This window comes from Neolamprologus brichardi, chromosome 3 (genome assembly GCF_056152115.1).
Source record: "Neolamprologus brichardi isolate AB-2024 chromosome 3, ASM5615211v1, whole genome shotgun sequence".
Taxonomy (NCBI): domain Eukaryota; kingdom Metazoa; phylum Chordata; class Actinopteri; order Cichliformes; family Cichlidae; genus Neolamprologus; species Neolamprologus brichardi.
In genome coordinates, this window is record NC_142106.1 from 40,682,910 (window position 1) to 40,698,610 (window position 15,701).

General features: G+C 45.0%; 1 protein-coding gene across 2 annotated transcripts in view; it reads right to left on the bottom strand.

Annotated features, from left to right (window-relative positions):
• Window positions 1-1,798: 1,798 nt before the first annotated feature.
• dennd4c (DENN/MADD domain containing 4C) overlaps window positions 1,799-15,701 on the bottom strand; it is a 38,478-nt gene continuing 24,575 nt past the window's right edge. The window contains exons 12-34 of one of the 2 annotated variants that reach the window (XM_087837645.1): window positions 15,373-15,597; window positions 14,611-14,756; window positions 14,350-14,388; window positions 13,952-14,082; window positions 12,650-12,782; window positions 12,324-12,530; window positions 12,080-12,208; window positions 11,814-11,961; window positions 10,516-10,665; window positions 10,258-10,377; window positions 10,041-10,166; window positions 8,794-9,884; window positions 8,478-8,673; window positions 8,273-8,370; window positions 8,003-8,178; window positions 7,733-7,891; window positions 7,191-7,389; window positions 6,991-7,101; window positions 6,751-6,888; window positions 4,503-4,620; window positions 3,812-3,968; window positions 3,620-3,684; window positions 1,799-3,500 (exon numbers count right to left, since the gene is read on the bottom strand). In XM_087837645.1, coding sequence (XP_087693771.1) covers window positions 3,364-3,500; window positions 3,620-3,684; window positions 3,812-3,968; window positions 4,503-4,620; window positions 6,751-6,888; window positions 6,991-7,101; window positions 7,191-7,389; window positions 7,733-7,891; window positions 8,003-8,178; window positions 8,273-8,370; window positions 8,478-8,673; window positions 8,794-9,884; window positions 10,041-10,166; window positions 10,258-10,377; window positions 10,516-10,665; window positions 11,814-11,961; window positions 12,080-12,208; window positions 12,324-12,530; window positions 12,650-12,782; window positions 13,952-14,082; window positions 14,350-14,388; window positions 14,611-14,756; window positions 15,373-15,597 — 4,199 coding nt within the window. In that variant the 3' untranslated portion in view covers window positions 1,799-3,363. The remainder of the gene's footprint in view (window positions 3,501-3,619; window positions 3,685-3,811; window positions 3,969-4,502; window positions 4,621-6,750; window positions 6,889-6,990; window positions 7,102-7,190; window positions 7,390-7,732; window positions 7,892-8,002; window positions 8,179-8,272; window positions 8,371-8,477; window positions 8,674-8,793; window positions 9,885-10,040; window positions 10,167-10,257; window positions 10,378-10,515; window positions 10,666-11,813; window positions 11,962-12,079; window positions 12,209-12,323; window positions 12,531-12,649; window positions 12,783-13,951; window positions 14,083-14,349; window positions 14,389-14,610; window positions 14,757-15,372; window positions 15,598-15,701) is intronic. The other variant, XM_087837646.1, reaches the window with a different exon arrangement.

The following is a 15,701-nucleotide window of genomic DNA, read 5'->3' on the forward strand; positions in this document are numbered from 1 at the left end:
TACTCTGGCCTCGTGTTGCTGCAGCAATCGGCCCGCTCGCTCTGCGTCTCTCGTTGTTCTCGCTGTATCCTCCTCTCTTGACGCCAAGCTCCACCAGCCCTCCGGGCTTGCAGGCGCCGCCGCCTGACACCACTAACTCCTGCCCGTCTCTCAAGCCTCCTTCTCAGCAGTGTTCCTCAAGCCTCCTGTTTTGTGGTCTGCCAGGCCCTCTTATTGGCCTCCGGGACCTCCCAGGTGTGATTAGGTTTGTAATTAGGTAGGGGCGGAGTCTTTCCAGGACAAGTCACCAAATAAATACCATACAAAAACATGCAATAAAACTCATAAAATATAAACCAATGTACAATATTAAAATATTACAAAAGGTAAAACACGGCAAAACATGCATAGTAAAAACCCTAGAAACTTGTCCCTTTCCACCCCGTGACATTTGTTTTTCATGTTTGTTGTTCATTGTTTATTTTAAGGTATCAAAGGTTCAATAAGCATGCAAAATGTTTAAAACTGGTAACATCAAAGAGAAATGATTAAGTATTAGGACAAGACATCTATACTTCATGGATCGGTATCGGGATTTGGGATTTTTCGGGGTCCAGATCTTGTCTGTTTAAGGGGAGATCTCAAAATTGTATCCATCAAAGATCCGGTGCGGATTGTTCTGGATACTGTGCAGCATCATCAGTGCGCATCTGCGATCTCTCAGGCGGTTTCTGCTTGTCTTCTGACTCACAAAAAGAAAGAGGAGTAAAAGAAGGAAAATAACTTATCGTTGACTGCAAATATACTTGTGACGTTTACGTTAAACGAAAAAGAACAAAGGAAATTCCTGGTCTTACAGTTTTGATAAGACTTAGCCGAAGTACTGCTATCTTTTGCAAATTCATTCCTGTCACCTTTAGCGCTCACTATTATTGACAGCTATTAGTGAAAAATGCGTGAGAGCATCTCTTAACTCACAACACATCAAACGTTAAAGCACATGGGCTACAGCAGCAGAAGCCCACAGCTGGTGCTACTCCTGTCACATAATAACAGGAAACTGAGGTTACAATCCACACAGGTTCACCATAATTAGACAATAGAAGGTTGAAAGAAATGTGTCTGGTCTGATGAGTTTCAATTTCTGCTGCAACATGTTGTGTTGTTCTGGCTACTGGTGGTGTAACGCTGTGGGGATAATTTCTTGGCACACTTTTTAGTACCGAGTCTTGTTTAAGCAACAAAGCCTACCTCAGTATTGTTGCTGACCATGTCCTTTATGAGCCCACTGTACCCATCTTCATCCTACCATTAATTAATGCTTCAATCTCTAATAATCAGCTATGTACCACAGGCCTTCAAGCTGGCAGTAGTTAAACCATTACTTAAAAAGCCATCTCTTGACCCAGCAGTCTTAGCTAATTATAGGACAATCCCCATCCTTGTTTTATTTAAAAATTCTTGAAAAAGCAGTTGTCAAATAGCTAACAGATCATCTGCAGAGGAATAGCTTATTTTCAAAGTTTTAGTCCAGGGTACACCTCGTCTTTCCCCCTATGACAGGATAGACTCCAGGCACCCGCGACTCTAAGATTAGATAGATACATCTTTTGGGAGAAACAGAAATTCCTGGCAGTGGATGACAAACTGAATAAGTTAACATAGATAAACTGACATGAGTATAACTTTTTTCCCCACTAAGATCACATCTACTTCCATAAAAACAGAAATGAGCTACAGCTATGTTACAAAGGCAGATGTTTAATAAATATAAACTCTTCTTAACACAAAGACAAAAAAGGACAAATTTCATTGTCAATCAGTTCACAAACTCATTTATTGCAGCGCACTTATGTGTAGACATTCATTTCCTTTCCACAGGACGGTAAGAGAACATTTCACCTGCTATCTTTAAAAAACTTTTCTGTACATCCTCCACCAAGAGGAGATTTACTAAGTCAACACCGGCTGGAGTCCCCTAACATGGATTCAAAGGGAAAACGGGGGCAGCTAGTTATAAAAACTCTAAGTTAGCACAGCAGCTGCAATCCAAATGTCAACAATACAAAAATAAATAATTGAGATTTCCTTTCTGGATGAAAAATGGTGTAAATTGTTAATATTCTGATGTGGGTTAAGAGCAGGTTCTAATCTATGCAGTGCAAATGGAATATTTTACAACACATTTTCTCATCTGTACAAGTACAGCGCCACACTCAAGTCAACACACAGGTCCATCTTTACCCAACAATTCATTGCAGCACTTTGCTGTTTTCCCACCTGTTTCACTGTTTTTAGTGGAATGTCAAATATCATAGACCTTCTGTCCTGACACAGTTTCAGCACTCATCAAGAGCCCTCTGCACTTTAATGTAAACCATAAAACAGATCCTGTCTGAACCGTCGCGGTTCACTCTGTGCTGGAGTAGAGAATGAGAGTCACAGCTTTAAGTTATGATCAGAATAAGACATGTTAGCTGAACAAACACAGTATGTTACTGTTAAAAATGCAGCTTTAAAAAGGCCGACTGAAGCCAGCAAACCTCTGCTGTCTGTGTTCCTCTGTTGTTTTAATCAGTGGGAATCAGGGATGTGGCACCTTCATGCTTCAGATTGATGTCTTTGTTTTTCATGATCTCTACTTTCCAAACAGCTGCTGTCACATGTTATCACAGAGATCAATACTCCTGCTTTGAGCACAGGGCATCTGGAATGTTATGAATCTATTTTAGTGATTGATAATTAGTGATTGTCCAAAGCCTCAGTCCTCTCCCATTTAAATTTGTTGCTCCAACACAAAGCTGCACAGAGCCCCAGTGTGAGCCTGTACATGTGAACATTCATTAAGACTCTGATCACAACAACCAGGGCTGTTGACAAAAAGGCAACCTCGACTGAGATTTCCTTAAACTGTACAAAAAGTCAGGTGAACTTGATTTACTTACTCTTCTTCAGAAAGTGCACAAAGTTAGAGTCAGAGTCTGTACACGGTCTCACACCGAGCTGATACGAGTATAGCTACGACAGAGTTAAGAAGGCAAAAGGCTACGAGCAAAGCTGCTGACATGCACACACACAGATATTCTGTACAGTGATCAATCGCTTTATACAGCTTCTGTAAGGAAAAGCAACTCAACTAGTCTGAAGAGATTCATTACAGCTTTCCAGGAAGTTTACAACAACAGTTCCACTTTGAGGCAGCTGCTTGGAAAACCTCTTTTAAAGCAAAGCAAAGAAACGTGAAACGGCCAACGTCATCTTCCAAGGCAAACGGAAGAAGCAGTACCATGTTCGTCGAGCTGGAGATGTCCGAAAGTCTTCCTGTTCCCCAAAGTTGAAGCAGGAACAGTAAGAGTTTGTGTCTCTGCTGCTGAGAGGATCAGTTCAGATGAAAGGTGCTCCAAAACATTTAAGGCACCACTGGACGTTGGGAGTAGGCGGGCGATCGATGCAGTGCAAAGACTTGCGCTGCTCTGCGCTCAGCTGGTTGTATGCGTTGTGGTACTCTCTGTCGAAGGCCTCTGCATGATGACGACACAGATATGACTTAGGAACGTTTCACGTCATCACTTTTCATCACCTTCAAACTCTTACAGTACACTATAGGTCACAGCTGACATCACTAGTTAATCTCACTCACCTACGTCGATGTTCTCCCGTCCCAAAGCCACCAGTGACAGAAACAGTATTTCTCTATAGACGCTCCTGGGAGACATTCACACACATGAGGCATCAGACACTTTTCTAATGCACTGCAGCAAAAATCACAACTAAGAGCTTAAAAAAAGACTAAATATGAAACAGTGAGTAGAGGTGAAGGAGGAGAACTGACCTCTGTCGTTTGAGCCCTTCTGGACGCCGTTTGATCTCTCGGATCAGCAGGTTGATCGGCCCGTAGACGTCGTTGGTCTGGATGTTGCGAACAATGGTGTTGAGGAGAGTGCGGCTCTCCTGGTGGTCTGTTGGCCCCAGAGTTCCCCTCTTCTCCACTGGGAGCACAAACATCAAAGCATCAGAGAGTCTGCTGAAATATTCTTTTAGCAAAGAGCCTCCACTCTGATCTGTTCTGCTCAGCAGTGACACTTTAACAAAATACCCCTCAACCTCCTAATACATGCACCAAAGGTATCAATTTCAAAATCCCATGTTGTCTCATTCCCAAGTTATTGCATTGATAAGATTTTCAGAAAATTTCACTTCAAGGTCACTGAGGTTCAAACTTGAGATGTTCAGTAGATACACGTATGGTCCTACGTCCTTTCGCTCTTTTACTTTCCGCTCACAAAACTCCATCTGACTGGTTTTGGGGTTTTTTGAAATGAGTACATACCTTCTTTCTCAGTGTGAACTAAAATGTGTTTGCTTGAGGTTTAAAGGCTGAAATCTTGCGCCCCCCAGTGGTGATTATGCAGTATAACTCACTCCAATAATCTGAAAGCTCACAATTCAATCTGCAAATACAGGTTCTACACTCGACACTGTACTGATGGACAATGACTGATAATGTCTGTCTTCACACTTACAAAAGGTCCTCCAGAGCAGGTAAAGTGGTTCTCCGGGTTCTTGGTGCAGGTTGATGTTGTCCCACAGGAGCTGTACGTACACCTGCTTACTGTCCTGTGGCAGTGACGTCAGAGGCAGCTGCAAGAATAAACCATGACATTATAGCACAGCTTGCATGGTGCTCACTAATTAACAGGACATCCTCTGTAAAGGAATGAGTTTGCTGTGTTGGGTCTAGATGACTGAAGCCTTCTTATAGGTGGTGTGCAAATCACTGCTGGCTTCAGTCCATTACAGTCACAGCATTTCATCTTTTATGTGTGGGTCAATTTCATATAGACTAACCTTTTGACATGGGTGCACAAAATTTGAGTGCGCCTAACTTTTGTGCCGGTACGCCTAACTTTTTAAAGTTAGGCGTACCGGCACAAAAGTTAGGCGCACTCAAATTTTTCAACTGCATCGCTTAACACCGCAGTTTTACATGTGCACTTTCTTTGGGGGGGAAGTCCATGGATACACTGCTGCTTTTTCAGCATTCAAAGATTGATGGCACCGTGTCAGAGCACTGGCTATGAATTTCAGACGGATCAGGCCTTAACTTAACAAAAAAGTTATCAGTTCTTTTCTTATTACAGCTACATCCACTTCTCTCAGGCCTAGGCTGCTCACTAGGGCTGGGTATCATCACTGATTTCTATAATCCATTCGATTCCGGTTCTCAAAGTCCTGATTCGATTCAATTTAGCCTCAGACAGTCAGAAATATTATAATTCTGATCATTTATCAGTACTGATACACATGAGACTTCATCAGCATTGTGAACATCACAGCAGATGCCTTTGTGTGAAAGTAACCGAGAATAAAACACAGAAAAACATGAAGGAGATTTTCCTGGTCTGGCTTTTTATAGCAGATAACCTTAAAAATATTCTGCAATTTTGCATAATTTTAAGAAGTTAAAATTTCTTCAGTATTGAACAGCAGAAATTAGGCTTTCTTGTCCGAGATCATTTAAGTGAAAAAGAAAGCGCTGCAAACAACGGTAGACTGGTGGGTAATAAGCGAATGAATAATGCAGAAAACAGAGATTTGAGACGGGAAACTGTTCCTGAAGTACACAGAGAGAGAGAGAGCTGTGCAGGAAGTGTGATTTTTATTGTGGTGGAAGCAAAACAGCAAAACTCAGAGGGAATTCATGACGACATTGATAAAATGTGAAGCGTAGTTTGCTGCTTCTTTTGCTGCTGGCTCGGCAAATTTTGGTTGGAGAGAAACAAAACCTGCAGCTCAGAATCAGCGCAAAAAGACGTAAACACAGCGGACCCGACGCATCAGAATTGCTAAGCTCCGACAGCATGTCTGTGTTCGGGCCATCGGGTGAGAAAGCCGAGAAAGACAAAGCTGATTCTGACGCGTCGGGTCTGCTCTGTGTTTACGTCATTGTGTGGAATCCGTTAATGAATCGATATCGCTTTATTCAAGCTGCTCACCTCTCTCTTCCACCTGCACTTTCAACTGGACCACAGCCAATCAGAGAGGTCCCGCCCCTGACTATCTCTGATTGGTTTACTCCACGATAGGGGCATAATGTGTGTCTGTTGTTGTTGACCACACGGAGAGTTGCAGAGATTTTTTTTTGTTACCCGAACAGTTGGTTGCACAGGTGCGACCAAATATTTTTTTTAGTCGCACCACTGAAAAGTTTGGTCGCATTGGCGACCAAATTGGTCGCACTCTAGAGCCCTGGAGAACGATCGAGCAGATTTTTTTTAATCTTTAAAAACAGTAAAAAAGCAGCACACCACAGAGCAAGAATACTTTTTACGAGCTATTGTGAAATAGCTAAAATATTCCACGACCCAATGTTCTGAAACTAATCTACACTCTGGTCTAAAAGCTCCTAGTTGCTGGTACAAGTTCCTGTGGACAGTAGTAATGGATTGGATTTATATAGCGCTTTTCAAGGCACCCAAAGCGCTTTACAATGCCACTATTCATTCACTCTCGCATTCACACACTGGTGCCCTGGGGGCAGACTGACAGAGGCGAGGCTGGCATATCGCGCCATCGGTCCCTCTGGCCAACACCAGTAGGCGGTAGGGTAAAGTGTCTTGCCCAAGGACACAACGACCAGGACAGAGAGCCCGGGGATCGAACCGGCGACCTTCCGGTTACAGATACGCTTCCCAACCAAGTAGTGCATACCTTCAGATTGGAAAGCATAGAAGAAGAGAAAACTGCATTTAACCAGATGTTATGTCTAACCTGCACTCCGTTGTTGCAGTGTTCAGAAGTGAGGATGAGACCGGGCAGGTGAGAGGGCAGGTCCAGGCGGCGGAAATACCACACCAGGTTCCAGAAAATGATTGGGTGCTGGCTGAGGAACTTGTGGGTGTAGATCACCTGGACAGATAAACCACAAAGTGTAACTCAAAGGATCTTGAATCTGCTGGCTGACACTTGCTATATACATAAAAACACGAGAGAATGTCTTTATATTTATACCTGATCTCCCTCATTCTCCAGCAACGTTTCCAGCTCCTTGCGCAGTACCAAGGGGCTGAGGTACGGCACAGACACTGGTTTGGGATTTGGCCGCTTTGTCCCCATGCCGTCCTATAAACACACAGAATTCCACTCATTGACTCCATGCGGATAAAAGCACTACTGTCAGTGAAGGCTTGGAACAGAAAGGAGGCACTGACTTGCACTTCCTGCAAACTGCAGGGAAGGCTGGTGGTGGAGACGCCATGTCCAGGTCTCTGAGAGTAGTCCAGGCTTTGCAGAGGTCCTCCAACACTGTTGCTACGTGTCAAAGATGTCCCGGTGCTTTTCTGCTGCTTACATGCTGCCTGGTGTTCCAGGAGACCCAGGGGATCTGACTGTACCGGCTCTGGAATCAAACTGGAAACAACCATTCAGTTATTTATATAGCACCAAAACATCTGCCTCAAATCACTTTATATTATAAGGTAAAGACCTTACAATAATGCAATGGTCCACAACAACAGTTTATTTTTGTTATTAAAGTTTATTCCAATAACTTTTTGTTCTCAGTCACCAAGTAAAAGGCACCAAGATCATATTAGAAGATCTATGCTGCCATCTAGTGGTAGTTTCTACCACTAGATGGCATGTACTATAAAAACACTAGTAAAGCGGTGCTGAAGATTTAAACAAACATGCAAATACATCTCCTCGTGCATGCAACCTGAGGTGCATTCAGGGTACTCAGATGAAATTTTACCTCTTCTGTGCTCCTGGAGTATTTTCAGCGGTCTCCCTCGGCTCATCTTCAGCGAAAGTGATAAGGTCTGGTGTCTTAATGTCAGCCGCGCTGCTAGCTGTGGGGTGAGTGCTTGTGCTGTGGATGCTGTCCCCCGAGGCACTGGGATTCACATAAAACCTTAAAGAGAAAATAAAAGAACAGGGATATTTAAATTCGAGTTGCCACAAAGAATATGTTCGTGTGTTACAACACAGGAAAAATAAAAAATCTCATCTGACAGTTTCCTACCCGGTCATCGTGCGCAGGTCGTGAAACTCGATGTGCAATAAGGGAAGAAAGACCGTCTGACAGAAAGGACAGTTGGTATTGAGGTTGGAATCATCAGCTGTCCAGCCTGCCATGATCTCCTCGTCGTACACCAGCGCTTCACAGGAGCGACATTGGGAGCAACTGGACATCAGCACCTGTAAGTGGGATAACGCGTCAAACCCTGCTGTATTTTAAACATCAGCAGTGAGAGTGCAGTGCAAACAGAGACTCTGTTCATGCATGTCCTACCTCCAGTGCACAGTTCTGGAAAATACTCGAGGAGGAGGCGTGATGCGAGGAGCTTTGCTCAGAGTCAGGACCTCTGCCCGGGCGCCCTGGAATCAGATCTGCAGGCCGACATGAAAACAATATTGAAAGCTGGCATCACTGGCCTGAGAAGTACTTCGCTGCCCCTCCCTTGCTTCTTCATTTACATCAGAGAGTCAGTGCTTACGTGTCTGTGTGGTCCCTCGGCCCGTGTCACTGCTGCCGCTGCTGCTGCCGCCCAGGCTGGTGCAGCTCTGGTTCAGACCATTCGCCACCAAACCTGGGATGCCTTTTCTCTCAGGACTGTCATCCAACTCATGTGCAGCCAGCATATTTTCATCCAGACGAGCTGGGAAGCCGCCGCCACCAGCCTGAGCTTCATCCTGTAGAGAAAAGTTACTTTAAATCGTCCCTTTTATGCAGAACAGGCTGGCACACCTGTTCCATCAGATCAGATGTTAAACTGCCTAAAATGTCTGGAATGACCTTTTAATGACCCTCACCTCATCATCTGAATCGGCGTAAGCGGATGCCACTGCCCCCCACACTTTGCTGGCCACGTTTGCTGCCTGCTTCATGCTTGACTTGAGCACATCAATTTTAGGTCCTGTTAAGAACGTGTCCATCTTGATACCTGAAATGGTGTTAAAGACCGAGCCCAGCGACCCCCCCTGAGAGGACTTGACCAGTGCGGTCAGTGAGGACGATCGCTGGCCCGGGCTCGCTGTAGAGCTCGCAGGCGTCTTTGTCTTTACTGCAAAAGTCTTGGAGCGGGTTACAGTGCTGGGGCTGCGTTTGGGGGTGTTGCTCGGTGAGCCAGTTGGGGTTTTCACAGGAGGCACCGGGAGGCTGGACCTCCGCTCCAGAGTCTGTTTGGACTGAGGTGCATCCGTGGAGTCTACCTGCGGCTGCTGGAGCTCCATGCTGGAGGATTTGGTACCCAGCGGGGTTTTCAAGCTCATGTACAGCTCGATCTCCTCAGCCAGGTTACGGGACACCACAGCAGGCACGGAGCGTGGCGGTTCCTGACTGTTGACAGAGGCCGACTCTTCGCTCTCTGACACCAGACGTGACAGTGGGTCAGCTCCCACTTCCACGTCGGCCCTCTCCAAAATGGGTCCTCGCACTCCAGAATCATCTTCATTAGTTTCAGTGTTTTTTCTTACTTGTTTCTCCCTATTTACTACGGTACCCTTCACCTCTTTGTCGTCTGTCTTTCTTTCTTCAGCGGTTTCTGGGTCCTCTTCTTCTGGAAGCTTTTTAAGCCTCAACCCCTCATTTTCCTCAGGCTCTTCCTCCAAGTCTTTAAAAAGTGGTTTGGGCATAATATTAGGGGGTGGGCTTTGACCTCCTGAGAGGACTCCAGCTAGGATACGAGCATCAGCGCCCATTCGGCTGGCCATGTGGTCCATGCCTGCCTCAGAGAGCATTCCAGCACGAGTTTCAGCGCTGAAGCTGCAGCTGCGTTCAGAGAAGGATTTCTGCCTCTGATGCTGAGACTGGTGAGCTACGGCCGGGGACGGCAGCGAGGGATCGTCATCGGTAAGTGACACGTTATCGTTCTTGCTGTGTCTCCTGAACAGCTTCCCTTTACCTGCACACAGATACAGTTATTGTAATGCAACAATTACATTTATGTAGCTTAATTGAAACAGGAACAAATAAGCTTTACAAATTCAAAGGTGATGCCAATTTCACAGAATTTCCACCAAAACCTTTTAAAGTATTTGAGCTAAATCTACTTTCTTACCTGTTTCTCCGTCAAAGCTTCCCGTGGACAGCCTAACAATACTGTGGACATGCGGCGACCCATCGACAGGACTGTGGGGCTCTCCCACTGCTACTGCACTGTCCACTGAGCCAGCTATGTCCCCTCCTGGTTAAAAAGAAACAAAAATAAAAGTAGTGGTTTGTGATGCATACAACACAATACTGGAGGTGAATGGCTGAGGCTGGGCCTTTCTTACCATTATGCTGTGCTTTGGTATCGTTTCTCTCATCAGCCAGCGGAAGGGCAGCATGCGACGGTTCAGCCAACTCCTGGTGCAGCTCATCCTTGGAGCCATATCCTTGATCACACTGTCTCTCTGGAGAGCACAGAATTAAAAAAAACACAAACACAGCTGTAATCACAAACGACGCTTTAAAAAAATCTTTTGTTTTTGTTCCTCAGAGACTCAGCTGGACCTTGGGTTACAGAGAACTGATGCTTTGGGAATCATTACCTGCGCTGCAGTGGTTATCTGCTACGTCTTCCATGTCATGGCTGGGGGCAAATACACTGTTCTCCTCACCGTTGACCTCGCTCGAGCTGTCTGCACTTCCATGACTCAAACAGTCGGCATCAGTGACTGCTGAGGCAGCTACTGGAGCAGCTAATGAAGGATGCAGGAAGAAACGTGAGTAGACTGCATGTGGTATAGCAGCAGACTTCTGATATTTTCTAGTTAACATCAAGTTAATGTCATCGTTTCTTTTTTTAATTCCAATTTATATGTAATCATGAAGCTATGATAAGAAGTGTCCTATAACTTCTAAGTAGAGTAAACCTCTTGTTTGATAACGTTTCAGGTTTTAACTAATGCTGTCAGCATTAATCTCGTTAAAATGACGTTAATGCCATAACTGCATTAACGCCGATCGCCCCTGTGCGTGGGGCTGGACGGCGCTAACAAGCTAACCGCGCTAACGCCGTGCAGCCCCAAACCTGGGACGATCCGCATTAACTCGCTAACGGAGATTTGCTGCGTTAATGCGGTTATGCCGTTGTTGCGAAATCAGTTTCACCCCGGTTCTTTTATTCGTCGAAACTTCCAGAGACGGCACCGGAACTCAGTAGTTATTTCACAAAACCTTTATTCATCTTTATTCATCTTCATGTAAGCATGCACTTCTCGAAGGGAAGACGAGGCCGATGTCCCTCTGCAAAATCTTCACCCCTTTGTTAGTTACAGCCAGCTTTATAGAGGCGACCACATCATAAAACGCCCCCACGGTGTGCTGCAAACTCTGTGTCTGTGTGCATGAGCACGTGAATGCCTACATGTGCGCGTTCCTGTGTGTATGTGTGTGCACGTGAGTGAGTGTGCATGTGGATGTGTGTGCGTGACAGTTAAAACACTGTGGGTGTAGGTGACTCCCTAGAGGTCATAAAAACCATCTCCCTTCCAGACCACAGTTATCCAGTTACAAATGTTGAGACCTTTCACAGTTCAACTGGGGGAGGGGTCTCCTACAATCTACTCCTAAGTTCATGACACAATCAGGCCTTTATTACATTGAGGGCAGTGTCAGTGTCTATACAATAATTCTACATTCTATGTTAACACATTTCTAAACTCTAAATCAGCTAAACATTCCTACACCGTTAACGTCATTTTAACAAGATTAACGTGGACAGCACTAGTTTAAGTAACCCTCCTAACAGGTAAACAAACAAACCAATCATATAACCTGCTTAGCAGAGGTAAAAAAGCAAGAAAAGGGAACAAGAGGAACACAGCCTTGTACATTTGATTCACACCTGTGGTAGTCAGTGTTGATCCCTTCTCAGAAGATGTGCGGTTTAAACCGTATTTAAACTGCGTGACTCCACGAAGGACGTTGCGCAACTTGGTCCACATGATCAGGCCGCTCTGGTTCCGGCTTGGCCACGGGCTCTCTAAGACAGCCTGCGCAGAACAGATGAAGGATGAGATGGGATTGCTTAATAAATCCCATAAACCAGCATATCAGCAAGACCACACACACACATTTCAGATGTTAAAGTGATAAGCCATATATGTAAACCTTATTGTAGTATCCATATGTGATGGCGTTGGGATGGACTCCAGCTTTCTTCATCTCAACCAGGACTCGCACAGCCATCACAGGCAGACCCCACACGCCGCAGAGCTGCATCACCACTCTGTAACACACCTGACAGCAGACAAACACATGATCATTACTTTATATGTTTTGCATTGTCTATGAAATTCCAAAAATCTAAAGAGAAGTGATAATCTAAACATATTCCTACAAAATGTGAACGTACCTCATCCAGTATCTCCACCTCAGTGGTTCTCATCTTTAACAGGATGTTGTACGCCTGCTGCATTGCCCGGGTCTTTGACTTGGCCATCCGTACAGCTGCTGGCAGGCAGATGAACCACAGACTGTAGCAGTGACTGAACAGACAGCGGGCCCACAGAGGCGGGTTGGAGTAGAAACGCTTTGCCATCTTGTATGCGAGCTTGACCTCCTATAGGAGCAGTACGGGCACACGTCAGATGAACACGTTGATAAAGACAAAGGGTGAAGAGCATGGTCAAAGCAGGTATCGTTCCTACTTCTGCTGAGGATGATAGTGTGAGTACGTACTTGCTTTGTCCTCTTTGCTAGTAGTGCAGGGCTGCTGGACAGACTGGCCCCTGCTGCTCTGGTGCTGAGTGCAGGACGTAACTCTCTTGGACGGTCAAATAGATTTAACTGCAGTTTGGGGAACCCTTTATACCTGCAGAATGTAAAGCAAGGAACACTTTTAAACCAGAGTATAGCATCAAGTCAGTTTAACTTGTTGCATATTGATCTGATCAGTTTAGTAACAGAGGGGGTTGTTAATCAGTTTCAGCTGCTTTGGTGTTAAGGACATTAACAACAGGTGAACTAGAGGGACAACAACGAGAAAACCCTAAAAACAGGAATGGTTTTACAGATGGAGGCTACTTCTCTTCTTTTCTGATAGTTTTTTCACTAGTTTTGCATTTAGCTAGGGTCAATGTCACTGCTGTTAGCATGAGGCAATGCATAGACACTATAGAGGTTGCACAGGTAGTTCAACTCCTCCAGGTTGACACATTAATACCACTGGCAGAAAGAGACAGGCAGTTAACTCTAGGAGAGCTGGATAGGGCCACAGAAGGTCCTTAACCCATCAGCAGGAGCGGTATCTGCACCTTGAAGCCCGATTACGTTTGCCATAAAATACCAGAATTAGCAGGTCCACCAGTGGCACCCTGTGCTTTTCACAGATGAGAGCAGATTCACCCTGAGCACACGTGATAGATGTGAAAGGGTCTGACGAAGCCGTGGGGAACATTTTGCTGCCTGTAACATCATTCAGAATGACCAGTTTGGTGGTGGGTCAGCGATGATCTGGAGGGACACACAGACCTCTGCAGGCTAGGCAACAACACCCTGAGTGCCATTAGGTATTGAGATGAAATCCTTGGATCCATTGTCTGAACCTACACTGGTGCAGGTGGTCCTGGGTTCCTCCTGGTGCACAGCCTCATGTGGGGAGAGTATGCAGGTAGCTCCTGGAGGATGAAGAAATGACTGGCCCCCATACTCGCCTGACCTAAATCCACCTCTGGAACATTATGTTTCAGTCCATCCACCTCAGACTGTCCAGGAGCTCATCAATGCATCATCCGTTTTCTTATTATGAGCACTCCCCTGACATTCTCAGGCACACATGTAAGCACAAATGGACTCTCCTGCTGCATCATTTTATCGCTGAGATTTTTGGGGGTGTCTTGGAATTCAGCCCTCTGTAGACTGATCACATGCCCATATCGGTGTTGACATTCAGCATGATTTTTCCCCTATTGAGCTCTGATGTGTTTTTAAAGTGTTACTATAATTTTGTGGAGTGTACGCTTAAAGCACTACAAGTCTTACGTGTACTGAGGAGCAGGATCCGGTCCATCATCTACTGGAGGCTCAGGAGGCATTACAAAGACTGTGTGCTCACTCTTTTGAGACTCATCCAGCTCCAGCAGTCTTGTGTCTTCGGATGACTCTCCTTCAACCTGCAGAGGGGATCACATCCAGAGATTTAGAAAACAGCACAGACTGTAGACCATTTCCTGTCTGATACCAGTAAATAAACTAGGTTACAAGGATACTCTATAAAGCTTTTGTAATTAAGCAGTAAAGCATGCTTATTTGATTGTGATTAAGTCAGAGGAAAAGCAGGAAAAATCCATGAATGCATTCATCAGATAGGGGGAAATTAAAATATATGAAGAGGGGGAAAAAAAGGTGCAAGGAAATCTGATTACATTATTAGCAATTACCTTGGTGCCCTTGTCGGTGATTTTATCAGAGGGAAAAAGCTGCAAGTAGAGGGAAGAGAGCAAAGGGAACAGAATGAATCAAAGGAAATTATGGCTTCCTTAGCCTCCCAGCGTACAAATGATACTTTGCCAATGAACCGCTGTAACACAAAGGCCTGTTCCTGGAAAGAACGCTCCAAAGGAAGAGAAAAACAAAACAACAAAGACCAGCATGTGTTTTTTACACGCCTGGAGGCAGCATGATGCCGGGATGGTAATCACCTTTTCGACGCAATCGTCAAAAAAGGCCAGGCCTGTGTCCTTGTCGCTGACGAAGGTGCACTCCTCGATGAAGCGGATGAATATCTGGGTCTTGGTGAGCTGGGAGTAGAACTTCTGGTGGGCACGGTCTCTGCTTTTGAGGAACCCTGCAGGAAGGGAAGGAGAGAGTGCGGCGTCAGCTTCACGGTCATCTCAGTTTACAGAATTTATGAATTCAGTGTCACTCGTTAATTTCGTGACTTAGCAATAAACAAAATTAGAGTCTTTACTGCATCTTAAAAGGACAAACATAAGAAGTTTTGTCCTTTTGGCCTCATTATATTAATTATTCCTGAGTGACCCTCATCAAATCAATGTGCAGCTATTTATAAAAGTGTTAAACTATGCGGCGTGAAGAAGATTCTCTTTCACATCATCTAAAATTGATCTTTGAGAGGGGAATTAAATGGAGCCGGGAGCCTATTTCCCAGCAACAAACACTCTTATGGCTGATGAGAAAGGTGATTAATTTCTAAAAACACCTTTAATGGTCTATTTTAAACCATTACAGTACATGGAAGGGAGGGCAGGGAATTGGACTAAAGGGCATATGAATGTGCCCAGCCTCTCAACCACTCGGTCAACCTGACTCCTTGAAACAGAGATGCCAATAAAAGTATGCATGAGTTGAGCCCATCTGAATTAAAGCTGTAAATTATGCAAAGGTTACAGATCCAGGAAGCTATCAACAAATCCATAGTGTTTGGTGAATCACGTGTTTACCTTGTAGGTCATAGAGGGAGTCTGCAGCCGTGGTTTTTTCAGAGGGCGCCTGGGTGATGGGTTTGAGGTAGGAGCGGTAGCCCTTCAGGATGGAGGCCATGAAACGAAGGAAGGCCTCTTGGATTTCCATCTCCAGGGCCGTCCTTTTCTTGTGCCAGGTGAAGTCCGCGTCCATGGGAGTCATGTCGACAGCCGAGCCATCCGGCATCACTGGGCGTAGCGAAACTAAAACAAGCCAGTGTGGTCAGTTTAAATAATTTATATAAATTTCTCAGCTCTCTCCTTTTATAAAGTGTTATTAAATGTACTCTCAATTAATAATAGGTTTA